The following is a 12,011-nucleotide window of genomic DNA, read 5'->3' as shown; positions in this document are numbered from 1 at the left end:
TGATTTTTCAGCCACAATAAATTTACATTGTGGAGCATCAAATGGACGGTTTGGATCATTCTACGTTGTGGCCATCAAATGGGCAGTTTGGATCATTACACAGTGTGCCCATCAAATGGATGATTTGGATCATCCAAAAGTATGGCCCGTACAGTACACTAAAAAATAATGGACTATACCCGCTTACCGCCTTACACTATAATAAAATCTCAGTAGATAAATCTATGGAATTGATATCTAGCCATTACTTTACACGTTTCTAACTCCCTTTAGGCTCTGTTCACTTGTTTTCCCGGGAAAGGAAAAGAAAAGGTTTCCCGAGAATCAGACGTGGCAAAAGGAAAAGGAATTCCGAGAAACTGTGCAGGAAAAGGTTTCCCTCGCATGTTCACTTGCACAGGAAATCTCGGGAAACTGTGCAGAAAATGGTTTCCCGCACCTGTTCACTTGCCAATTAAACATTGGTGGGAAACACAAACATAAAAAACCATTTTAAATATAAACATTGGCAGATACCCTGGATTGGTGTGTCTTTTACATGTTTGTATGGGGTGGAGCTAGATTGAAGTAATACATGTGGGAGATGAGTATTCCCCACCCAACAAAAGTGAGGATAGTAAAACATGGGTAACTACAACTGATCAATGAGAGGGTTAAATGGTCATTGAATAGAGGTACATATCCCTTGTTATACCATACAGACAAATTCTTGAATAGAGGTACATATCTTAAAATTCCTGAATCAGTTGACCCTTTTTGGTACAGACAAATTAATTGGAAAATGGTTTCAGTAATAAGTTTTTCATTCACAACATTACAGTAATGTGAACAAACTGGGCTTTATGCCATTCAAAAAAAATTGGGCTTTATGCTAAATCACCTTAAAAAATTGGACTTTATGCCATTAAAAAAAATTGTTGTACAGGTTTTCAGAGAATCAGTGTTTACTCCACAAATTACAGTGTCGATTGAGGAGGGTTTTATCAAATCCTCCTTCACAGAGCAAATTACAGTGTCGATTGGTTGGGTTTCTAACCTTCTTCACAGAGCCAATCGAAATCAAAACTTCCATCTACCATGAAAATTATCTGTGATAGCAGAATAGAAGCTAAAGCCAAAAAAAGCTGAAATCTCCATCGTCTTCTTCCTCTTCTATATTTTTTGGCTTCCCTTCTGCCATCTTTGCTACATTACAATGGAGAATAAGTTGAGATCATAGATTTTTTTGGGCTTCCATTCTGCCATCTTTGCTAAGAATAAGGCAAAAGACAATAACCCTAAAAAGCTGAAATCAAACCCATGATCCTGTTCTTCCAGCCATGAAGCCCATTTCTAAACCCTAACCATTATCTTCTTCTTTTAGCCAAGAAACCCATATGTAAACCCCAATCATTATCTTCTTCTTCCACCCAAAAAACCCCAAGAACCCTAACTCATATTAATTAAGAAAAAAGAAGAAACCCATACTTGATATTTTGAGGAGGAAACCCACGCTGGTCGAGGAAGAAGACGCACGGGTTTTTTTTCTCGAGGAGGAAGAAACCCACGCTGGTAGATGAGGAAAAAACCCACGTTGAAATGAGCCAGGAAGAGTCCCTCTTGCCCGTTATTTTTTTTTCTCTCACCTTTTTGTTTCACAACACACGAGTTTCTTTTCCTGGGAAACCAAATCGCACCAATTAGTGGGATTTGGTTTCCTACTCTTGTGGGAAAAGAGAGATATCCACGTCATTATTTGCCATTTATTTCATTTTCCACCTAGACTATGTTATTTTCTCAGGAAACAAGTGAACAACCTCATTTTAGCTTTCTCGGGAAAAAAAGGGCGTTTTCCTGGGATTCGATTTCCCGTGAACGCAAGTGAACAGAGCCTTAAAGGCTGTAACAACTCCATAGATTCTTTGATTATCATGACAAAGAGGTGTGTATATCATCTCTGTCTGAAAATTTTCAATTTCAATTATAAGGTTTCGATTAACCACGAGCCCACCCAATTTACTAGCATTATCGGCCATGCTATGCACGGCTGTAAAATAATGGGCCCCACTCTATGCATGGTTTGGGTAGAGGTTGTGGGACCCACCCCATCAAAACATGAGTTAAAATGGAAGGCCCATCCATATACATGGGTTTGGCCGTTTGAGTAGAGATGGTGGGCACTACCTCATCAAACATGAGGTGTAAAATGGTGGGCTCCACATGCATAATGTTAAAATGGTGGGCCACACCTTATCAAAACATGCATGTGTTGTAAAATGATGGGCCCCGCACATGCCGAGGTTTAAAAAATTTCTCCTTAAAAAAGATTACAGTAACAATTTTTCATGAAAAAAGTTCTCCAAAAAATTTCAATGGAAAGAAAATGAATGACAAGGGAAAGGAATACATTTAGTACATAATGGAAAGAAAATGAATGACAAGGGAAAGGAACACATTTAGTACATATTAGCAGGCATTTTGGCCAATGTTATGCATGAGTAGGGCTGGCAGCGGGCGGGACGGGTTGGGGCCGGATTTTGCATTCCCTGTCCCCTGCCTAAGGGACAATCCCCATCCCCATCCCCTATTCGGGGATGGTGGGGAATCCCCATCCCTGCCCTGTCCCTACCCCCGCACACTAAAGGCCAAAGGCCAGATTTGAAATTTTAAAAATATAAGTTTTTTGATAATGCAAATTATGCACTGATAATGGCATAATGTAAGGTATTGAATTGGGATGGGACGGGGCGGGCTCAAAGCCATCCCTGTCCCTGCGCTTGGGAATTTTTAAAATTCCCGTCCATGCTCAAATTGGGAATGCCTGCCCGCACGGGGTGGGGCAGATCCCCGTTTTTATGAGTGAAATTGCCAGCCCTATGTATGAGTGTAAAATATTGGGCCCATCCCATCGAACCATGATGTGTAAAACAGTGGGCGCCACCCTATGAATGGACTTTGTGGAGATTGTGGGATCCACTTCCTAAAAAATAGGCAATATGGTGGCCCCACCCGATGCAGGGGTTTGAGCTGTGTTGTGGAACCCAACCTATCAAAACATGGTATAAAATGGTGGATCCCATCATATGCATGAATTTGGGTGGAGATGGTTAGCCCCACATCATGCGTGAGTCTGAGTAGAGATGGAGAGACCCACGATATCAAAACATGAGGTGTAGAATGTTGCCCCCCACCCGCATGTTACGCATGGGAGTATAAATAAATGTATAATGATTGGCCTTACCTTGTGAAAACAGGTCTTGTAAAATGATGGGCCCTACCCTTGCTATATACGCATGAAGTGTAAAGAAAACATAGAAAAATTTCCTCTAATACTTTCTATTGAGAAAGTTTTCCCATAAAAATTTTCCATGAAAAGTAAAACGAATGACAATTGAAAGAAGCGTGCTAATAAATTTGCCCCCTACAGGATAAAATCACCTCCTTTTACTACTTTTAAAGCCAAAACTGGTACATTGGGGTGCAACTCGGGTTGGGTTGGGTCGGGTTGTGGGCAACCCGACAAACCCTTTTTTCCAACACGAACCCGACCTGATTTCCAATTCGACGAGGTTCAACCCGACCCGACCTGAGGAACCAATTTTTCCAACCCGAACCTGACTCGACCCGAGTTCAACCCGACCCAACCCGAGTTTTTAAGCTTACCGAAAAAAAAAAATAAAAAATTTCGGGTTTCACTCGGGTCAGATTGCCCAAACCCTCGACTCGATCTCCACCTCGGTTGGGAAAACTCAACCCGAACCCGAGAACTCAACCTGGCCTGACCTTTTTTTTTTTTTTGGGTTGAACCCGAGTTACACCGTCTTTCTTACAACTCTCTTTTCCAAAATCGGTACAGCCTACTACCGTCTCTCTTACATCTCCCTTTTGAAGCCAAAATCGGTACAACCTACTACCATCTCTCTTTTTTAAAGCCAAAACCGGTACTGTCTCTCTCTCTCTCTCTCTCTCTCTCTCTCTCTCTCTCTCTCTCTCTCTCTCTCTCTCTCTCTCTCTCTGAACCTGTGGTGGGGCCTAACAACTGAGTTGTTTAGAACTATCTCTTCTCTCTTTTAACACCAACCCTTGGTGGGGCCAACAATGAATGGTTTAGATCTTTGAATAAGGTGGACACCATAAAAAGATATTTTTTCAAAAAATCACTTGGTCCCATTGGTTCAAAGATCCAAAACGTTCATTTGTTGGGCCCCAATACAGATCAGAGTTAGGATCATCATACGGAGATGATTTTTGGGGAAAGGCCTATTTAGATTAGGGATCAATGGATATTGGAATAAAAGTGGGCCTCAATGAATTGTCTAATAAATATGTTATATGGTCTATGTAAGTAGATACACCTATTTTTTTTTAATAGAGTGGGTCCACCTTATTCAAAGATCTAAAGCATTTAGTCTCTAGGCCCCATGTAAATACGCTATGCAACAAAAATCATTTCCATAGGATGATCCTAGTTCTTTGATCTGTAGAGATGTACTTTATCGTCACATTAAAGGGTTAGGATCATCCAGTGGAGATGATTTTTGGCGTCTAGTCCAGTAGCATTGGCCCCAATAACCGAATTGTTTGACCTTCTAATATTTAGTCACACCCCGACCCCACTGTGTAGATAATGTCCGGTTCTGGGTCATCTACCCTCTCCGGTTTTGTTTTCCAGCAGCACTAACTGTGCCCGACCTACTTCGCGGGTCGGAGCCTGCCCCTTGGAGATGCTGAAAATGTGTCTACACAGGGAGATGAGAAATCCATATATATAACCTAGTAACTTTTCCTCCCTTTCCGATGTGGGATCTTTCAATCCACCCCCCTTAGGGCTCATTGTATTTTTCAAAATATATGCTTATCTGTGCTCACCTACATGCATACTTCATATAATGCATATTTTTTAGAAAATTCATTGCACGCACTTTGGTCAAATATCCAAACCGTTCATTTGTTCAGCCTCAACGTAAATAGGTTGTGCCACAAAAATCATCTCCATCGGATGATCCTAACCCTCCAATTTACGTTGAGACACAACAAATGAACGGTTTGGATCGTTGAACAAAGTGAGCCCAACTTATTTTATTTAAAAAAACACTTTTTATGATGTCCACCTTCTTCAAAGATCTAAACCATTCATTGTTGGGCCCCACCAAGGGTTCAGGTTCAAAGAAAGAAAAGAGAGTAATGATTGTGAAAATAAGGAGAGAGAGAGAGAGAGAGAGAGAGATATGGTGGTATAGCTTGGGGATTCGCAACCGGTAGAGAGGAGGGGGGGTGAATATATCCTTGAAGGGTGCAAATTTATTAGCCCGCCTTGAAAGAACCATGCAATGTTAGTATATATATCATATTATAGATAGATAGGTAGATAGTAATATCCTTTTGATTCTCTCTCACCATCCACTACGAACCCTTCATTTCCTTAAAACTATTGTCATTATTGTGAGCTGCCAACCCAACTTGATGTTTAATAATGGTGTTTGTCTAAAATGTCACCTTTCTCACCTTTCTCACTCTTGTGTTTGTCTTCAATACGAATTTATTTTGAAGTTATCCATTCCTAAAGAGTTCAATCTCTATGAAGAGTAGTTGTTGGGGAAAATGACAAAAAAAAACGGGCTTTATTATGATAATGACTTGAAAATGACGAATGTAGAGTGATAGTGAATGGTTTGGGACTTTTAAGACCAAACTAACCCTCAATTCAAAATCGTGGTTTTTACTTTTCTCAAACGTTACCCTGGTTATTTTCACCTCTCTCTCTCTCTCTCTCTCTCTCTCTCTCTCTCGCCGGCCCTCTCTGGTGTGATCTCTCCGGCCTCTCTCTCTCTCTCTCCGGCCCTCTCTGGTGTGATATCTCCGGCCCTCTCTCTCTCCTGGCATTCTCTCTCTCTCTCTCTCTCTCTCTCTCTCTCTCTCTCTCTCTCCGGCCCTCTCTCTTCAGCACCTTCTCTCTCTCACTCTCTCCGGCCCTCTCTCTGGTAGCCTCTGATTCTGAGCGGACCTCCTCTCATAGGTTGGTACTCTCTCCCTCTCAGTTTTTTTTTAAGATTTTATGTTAGGGTTTTGAGAAAATCAGTCTGGAAACAAAAAATTAGGGGTTTTGAGAAAATCAATTTAGAAATCTATGGTTGGGAAAATCAGTACTCTCTCTCTCTCTCTCAGCTGCGAAAATCAGCAACTAAACCTCTATTTTTCTTAGAAATCTATGGATTAAAGCTCTAAAGTTTGGTTTAAACCCCTAATTTTTTTAGAAATCTATGGTTTAAAGCCCTAAAGTTTGGTTTAAACCCCTAATTTTTTTAGAAATCTATAGTTAAAGCCCTAAAGTTTGGTTCAAACCCCTAATTTTCTCCAAAATTTTCACAAATTATTGGTTTAAACCTCCAAGTTTGGTTTAAACCAAAGATTGGTAGCCAATTAGAGATAAAGTAATTGATTTAGAAATGAAACGACGGAATATGAATCGCACCCAACAATTATTCAATACTATAATTTACCAATGTATGGTATGAATACCACAAAGCGTTCTTTTTGAGCAACGGCCGTTAGACTCGGTGCTGCAGGAAACACGGGGATGGTACTAATATTCGGCCTCGAAGCCTCTGCAAATGAGGAAGGAATCGTTGCGACACCAACGTTCCGGTAACAGATAGGATCTTCATTAACTTCACTGAACTCAACTCCATATCTGCGCGAATGTAATTTAGCATAAAGGGAAGGCAATTTCAGGAATGGATTGTAAACAATCAGCTATTTTACCTATGACTGGTATGTCCATGACAATGTCTTCCTCCGCCAGGAGGATCTCCACAGCGATTTTTCAGCGTTGGTAGTGCAGTTCTACATTCCACTCTAGAACCCACTGCCTCTGTGTTCGCACTTAAATACGGCTGACCGACATTCGTAGGGTCAGGAGAATTGTTTCCTCTGAATCTAAACTCTTTAGTTACATATAGGCTCAAATAGTTAATGAACGTACTAGCAAAGAGCATCATTATCAGTTCAAGGTCGTCTTCATCTCGAATATCATATAAGACGATCTGAGATGGGTCTAAAATATATCGACACTTTATAAATAGAGAAACCTCACTTCGATTGGTCCCAATTTTGCTATGAATTAGATTGTCAAAATCTCTATATTTTGTTCTCCGACCTACAATAAGAGGCATGTTCTTCCCGCCGACGTATTTAAATAATACCGCATCCTTTAGAATGCCGTCGATGTGTAAGACAAAAGAAGCCCTTCGTTCCTCTCTCCTGTTAAGACAAAATTAAACAATGATTAGAAGTTGTTTAAAGCAATTTAAACATCCTAAAAATGGAAAGAGAGGAGAATGAAAAGGGAACTACATACCTTTCCATGGAAGGGAGGTTAGTATTGGTGCAATGCAATGGAATGGTGCTTTGGAGTGAAGCAATGGAATGGTGGTTTATGCCCCTACAAAGGAAGCAATGGAATGGTGGTTTAAACCATTGATTTTTTAACAATTACGGGCTTTCTTAACTGATTTCTCAAACTTCAGTGTTTTAAACAACCGATTTCTCACAAATTATTGGTTTAAACCATTGTTTTTCCAAACTTTTGGGATTTAAACCGATAATGTGTCACAAATTATAGGTTTAAACCATTGATTTCTAAAAAATTAGTGATTATCTCAACTGATTTTAGAATATTATGTCTTTAAACATATAATTTCTGACAAATTATTGGTTTAAACCATTGACCTTTCAAAGTTTAAGGGTTTTCTCAATTGATTTCCTAAATACTAGGGATTTGAACCAATGATTTCTTAACAATTATTAGTTTAAACCATTGATTTTCAAAACTTTATGGGTTTAAACCAATAATTGCTGAGAAACTATTGGTTTAAACTATTTATCTTTGAAAAATTAAAACTGATTTTCGATATATTACGGGTTTTAAACAATGATTTCTCATAAATATTGGTTTAAACCATTTTTTTCAAAACTTAGGGGTTTAAATCAATAATGTTTGGGAAATTATTGATTTAAACTATTGATCTTTGAAAAATTAGGGGTTTTCTCAATTGATTTTTAAAATATTAGGGGTTTAAACCAATGATATCTCACAAATTACTGGTTTAAACCATTGATTTGTTAAACTTTAGGGGTTTAAACCAATAATGTGTGAGAAATTATTTGTACAAACCATTGATCTTTAAAAGATTATGGGTTTTCTTCACTGATTTGTTATATATTACGGGTTTAACCCAATGAATTCTAAAAAATTATTGCTTCAAACAATTTATTTCTCAAACTTTAGGGGTTTAAACCAATAATGGGTTAGAAACTATAGGTTTTAAACCATTGATTTTTTAAAAATTAGGGGTTTTCTCAAGTGGTTTTAGTAATATTAGGGGTTTAAACTAATGATTTCTCACAATTTAGGGGTTTCAACCAATAATGTATGTGAACTTATAAGTTTAAACCATTGATTTGTGAAAATTTAGTTATTTATCAATTGATTTACAAAATACTAGTTGTTTAAACCAATAATTTGTGATCAATTTTTGGTCTAAACCGTTATTTTTTTTAAATTAGGGGTTTTCTCAACTAATTTTAGGGTTTAAACCAGATATTTCTCCCGAAGTATTAGTTTAAACCATTAATAGTTCAAAACTTAGTGGTTTAAACCAATAATTTGTGACAAACTGTAGGTTTAAACCATTGATTTTTTAGGAATTAGGGATTTCCCGACTGATTTTCTAAAAATTTGTTGTTTAAACCAATGATTTGTCACAGATTATTGGTTTAAACAATTGATTTTTCAAAATTTAGGGGTTTAAACCAATAATGTCTGAGAAATTATTTATTTAAACCATACATTTTTTAATAATGTGTTCCCAATTATTGGTTTAAACCATTGTCTACGGGAACAATAACTGAAAAAATTAGGGGTTTTTCAGACTTTATGGGAACAATAACTGGAAAAACTGAAGGAGAAAGTGACAGTGAGAGGGGTACCAACCTAAGAAGCACGCCGCCGTGTGGGGAGCGCTAGGTAGAGAGAGTGCCGGAGAGAGAGAGGCAGGAGAGAAAACGCCGGAGAGAGGAAAGAGAGGCGGGAGAGAGAACGTCGGAGAGAGAGAGAGAGAGAGAGAGAGAGAGAGAGAGAGAGAGAGAGAGAGAGAGCGAGAGAGAGAGAGAGGATGGTGAAAAGTGGGTGTAAGGTGGTTTGGGGCTCTCAAAATAGTACAGCCGAAGGTAATCATCATCTGGAATTTGAATTGATAGGGGGAGATAGAGAGGGAGAGGGAGAGAGAAAAACGTACACTAAGGGCATTCTCGTCCAAAAAACTCTACATTGGTCATTTACAACTCTTCCCCCTTGAGAGAGAGAGAGAGAGAGAGAGAGAGAGAGAGAGAGAGAGAGAGAGCGAGAGAGAGAGAGAGAGGATGGTGAAAAGTGGGTGTAAGGTGGTTTGGGGCTCTCAAAATAGTACAGTTGAAGGTAATCATCATCTGGAATTTGAATTGATAGGGGGAGAGAGAGAGGGAGAGGGAGAGAGAAAAACGTACACTAAGGGCATTCTCGTCCAAAAAACTCTACATTGGTCATTTACAACTCTTCCCTCTTGACAGGTCATTGTGATATCAAAGTCCTTTTTTTTTGGTCATTTTCTTGTAGTTGTATTAAGTTGCTGATATTATTTTGTCAACGATAAACTTGTTCTTCAAGGTCGGTTTAGTTACGTCACAATCTTAATCCACTTGATCCATAAAGAAATTTGTCAAAAATTCCATAAAAAAGTTTCCCTACCTAGCTTTTTTTGACGGATAAATTAGCTTGACGGTAAAAAAAAAATCACTTTTCACCTTCTTTCCTAGAAAAGTGATGGAACCGAATAAACATAGGGGCTTCTGTCAGGTTGTCAGCAACCCACCTAATATTTCCAAATTTGCCTAAGGGGATATTTTTCGTTGGGAAATGATTTCAGCGCTCCAATGTTTTGATAAACATGCGCTCACTTGTTTGTGGTGTAGTATTTGCAGGGTTTTAAGAGCTCTTTGAGAACCGTAATATCCTCGGACATCCCTTTAAATACTACATGACAAACAAGTAGAGCGCATGTTTAATTATCAAAACACTAGAGCGCATAAATCATTTCCCTTTTCATTTTAAAGAAAACTAATTGCAGTCCCGTGCGATGTACGGGGCGGCCCAAAAAAGAAAGCTTTATAATTTTTTTTAGAAAAAAAATGAAAAGAAAGAATAAACATTGATAAGCAAGATATATAGAAAAATTCAACAAAAGAAGGTATGATATATCTTAAAAACCAAAAAAATTCTTTTGTTTGAGATCGGGAAGAATTTCATTAGGGGGAAGTAATCTAATCTTTGCGTAAAGTTTAAAAAATAAAATTACAACGTATTTATTATGAAACTAGCTTTCAGGAAAACTTCAAAACTTCATACTAAAGCTCCATCTTCAAATCCAAATTTCAGAATACAAACAAACCAAAGCAATGACTCAAACCCTAATCACAACACGCAACAAAATTTCAAAATAAAAATAAAATTTGAGGAACAATATAAGAATCACATACCTTCCGACATGCGCAAAAACTCCACTAAAAAGAACCAAATATCCCTCTGCTTCTATCTTCTATCTTAGGGTTTTTTTTCTCACTCCTCTGTTTTAGCTTTCGTGACTGGAGTGGTGAGAGTGGGAATTAGAGGTTATAGGGAGTGGCGTAGTGAAGAAGGAGAAGAAGACGTGAGAAAATAAAGCTGCAGAATAACCTTGGAGGTATCGTAGCCCAAAAATATTGCCAAATCTCTCTACAAATCTTTGCAAAAATTGGAAATACTAAACGTCTCTTCTTAGATAAGAAAAGAAGAAACCAAAAAGGAAATCTCTTCTTAAAATCGTAATAAAAGAAGAAATGGAATACTAAACGTCTTTTGGAGTAATTTATGGACGTGTAATGCTTAACATGTTTTGGAAAAAGGGTTATAGAATGGAAAGATCGTTTTTAAATGCGTTAAATGCGTTTTGAGAGGCTTAAATTAAAGCCCTAAATGCGTTAATTGCGTTTTGGAATTCTCTCTCGTATTAAGCTGAATGTGGTCCGTTTTAGAGACTTAAAAGCTGAATGTGGTATGTAGAGGGGGTGCCACGTGGTGCCACCCTAGCGTACCACATTCAGCTTTATATGTAAGTATAGATACCATGGAAAAAGTATTCCAAAAACAATTCTATGGAAAAAACGAATGACAAGTGGGAAGAAACACATTTAGGGGCCGTTTGGATACGTGGATTTTAAAATCCTGGATTTCCTCAAAATCCTAGATGGAAGATGAGAGAAGAAGAAAACCATATGTCGTTTTCAGATTTCAAACCCTTCTTTCCATCGAGCCAGAGAGCATGAGATGATCCCATATTTCTAGGTTTTAGAAATCTCAGGATGGGGGAGAGATTTCTTAAACTTGGATTCCTTACTTAAAATCCAAGAAACACTGTCCGGACAACAAACAACAACTTGATCATGAACCCTCTTTTACACTGTTTTCAAACTAAAACTTGGATTCTAAAATCCGCGTATCCAAACGGCCCCTTAGTATATATTACTAGCATTTTGGCCAATGCTATGCATGGGTGTAAATAATGGGCCCCACCCCATCAAACCATAATGTGCAAAATAGTGGGCCTAACCCTATGAAGGTACTAGGTGGAGATTGTGGGATACACCCCCACAAAATTGAGGTAAAATGTGGGCCGGGCCGGGGGGAGGGGGTGGTGAAGGTAGGAGCTGTATTGTGGGACCAACCTAGCTATCAAAACAGATGTAAAAAGGTGTATGCATGGATTTGGGTGAAAATGGTGGGTGCACTTATGGGTGTAAAATTATGGGCCCCACATTCTTCATGGATTTGGGTAGAGATGGCAGACTCTACCAAATCAAAACTTGATGTATAAAATGATGGCCCCACCTGGGTGTATTATGATGGGCCTTACCTCATCAAAACACAAGTTGTAAAATGATGGCCCCACCCATGCTATACA

General features: G+C 38.5%; 1 protein-coding gene across 2 annotated transcripts; it reads right to left on the bottom strand.

Annotated features, from left to right (window-relative positions):
- Positions 1–6,458: 6,458 nt before the first annotated feature.
- LOC143885480 (uncharacterized) lies at positions 6,459–11,065 on the bottom strand. 2 transcript variants are annotated; one of them, XM_077389691.1, is made up of 4 exons: positions 8,972–11,065; positions 7,337–7,420; positions 6,742–7,239; positions 6,459–6,670 (listed from the first exon to the last, which is right to left on the bottom strand). In XM_077389691.1, exons 2-4 carry the CDS (start codon positions 7,342–7,344, stop codon positions 6,469–6,471), a joined length of 708 nt encoding a protein of 235 aa, XP_077245806.1. In that variant the 5' UTR covers positions 7,345–7,420; positions 8,972–11,065; the 3' UTR covers positions 6,459–6,468. The 2 variants fall into 2 exon arrangements, with proteins under 2 accessions (XP_077245806.1, XP_077245807.1); XM_077389692.1 differs by having other exon boundaries at positions 10,552–11,065.
- Between the last annotated feature and the right edge of the window lie 946 nt (positions 11,066–12,011).

The sequence above is a fragment of the Tasmannia lanceolata genome, unplaced genomic scaffold (genome assembly GCF_043159265.1).
Source record: "Tasmannia lanceolata isolate RefF3 unplaced genomic scaffold, GAP_Taslan_0.1 ptg000008l, whole genome shotgun sequence".
NCBI classification, from domain to species: domain Eukaryota; kingdom Viridiplantae; phylum Streptophyta; class Magnoliopsida; order Canellales; family Winteraceae; genus Tasmannia; species Tasmannia lanceolata.
This window is presented reverse-complemented; position numbering and strand designations above follow the sequence as displayed.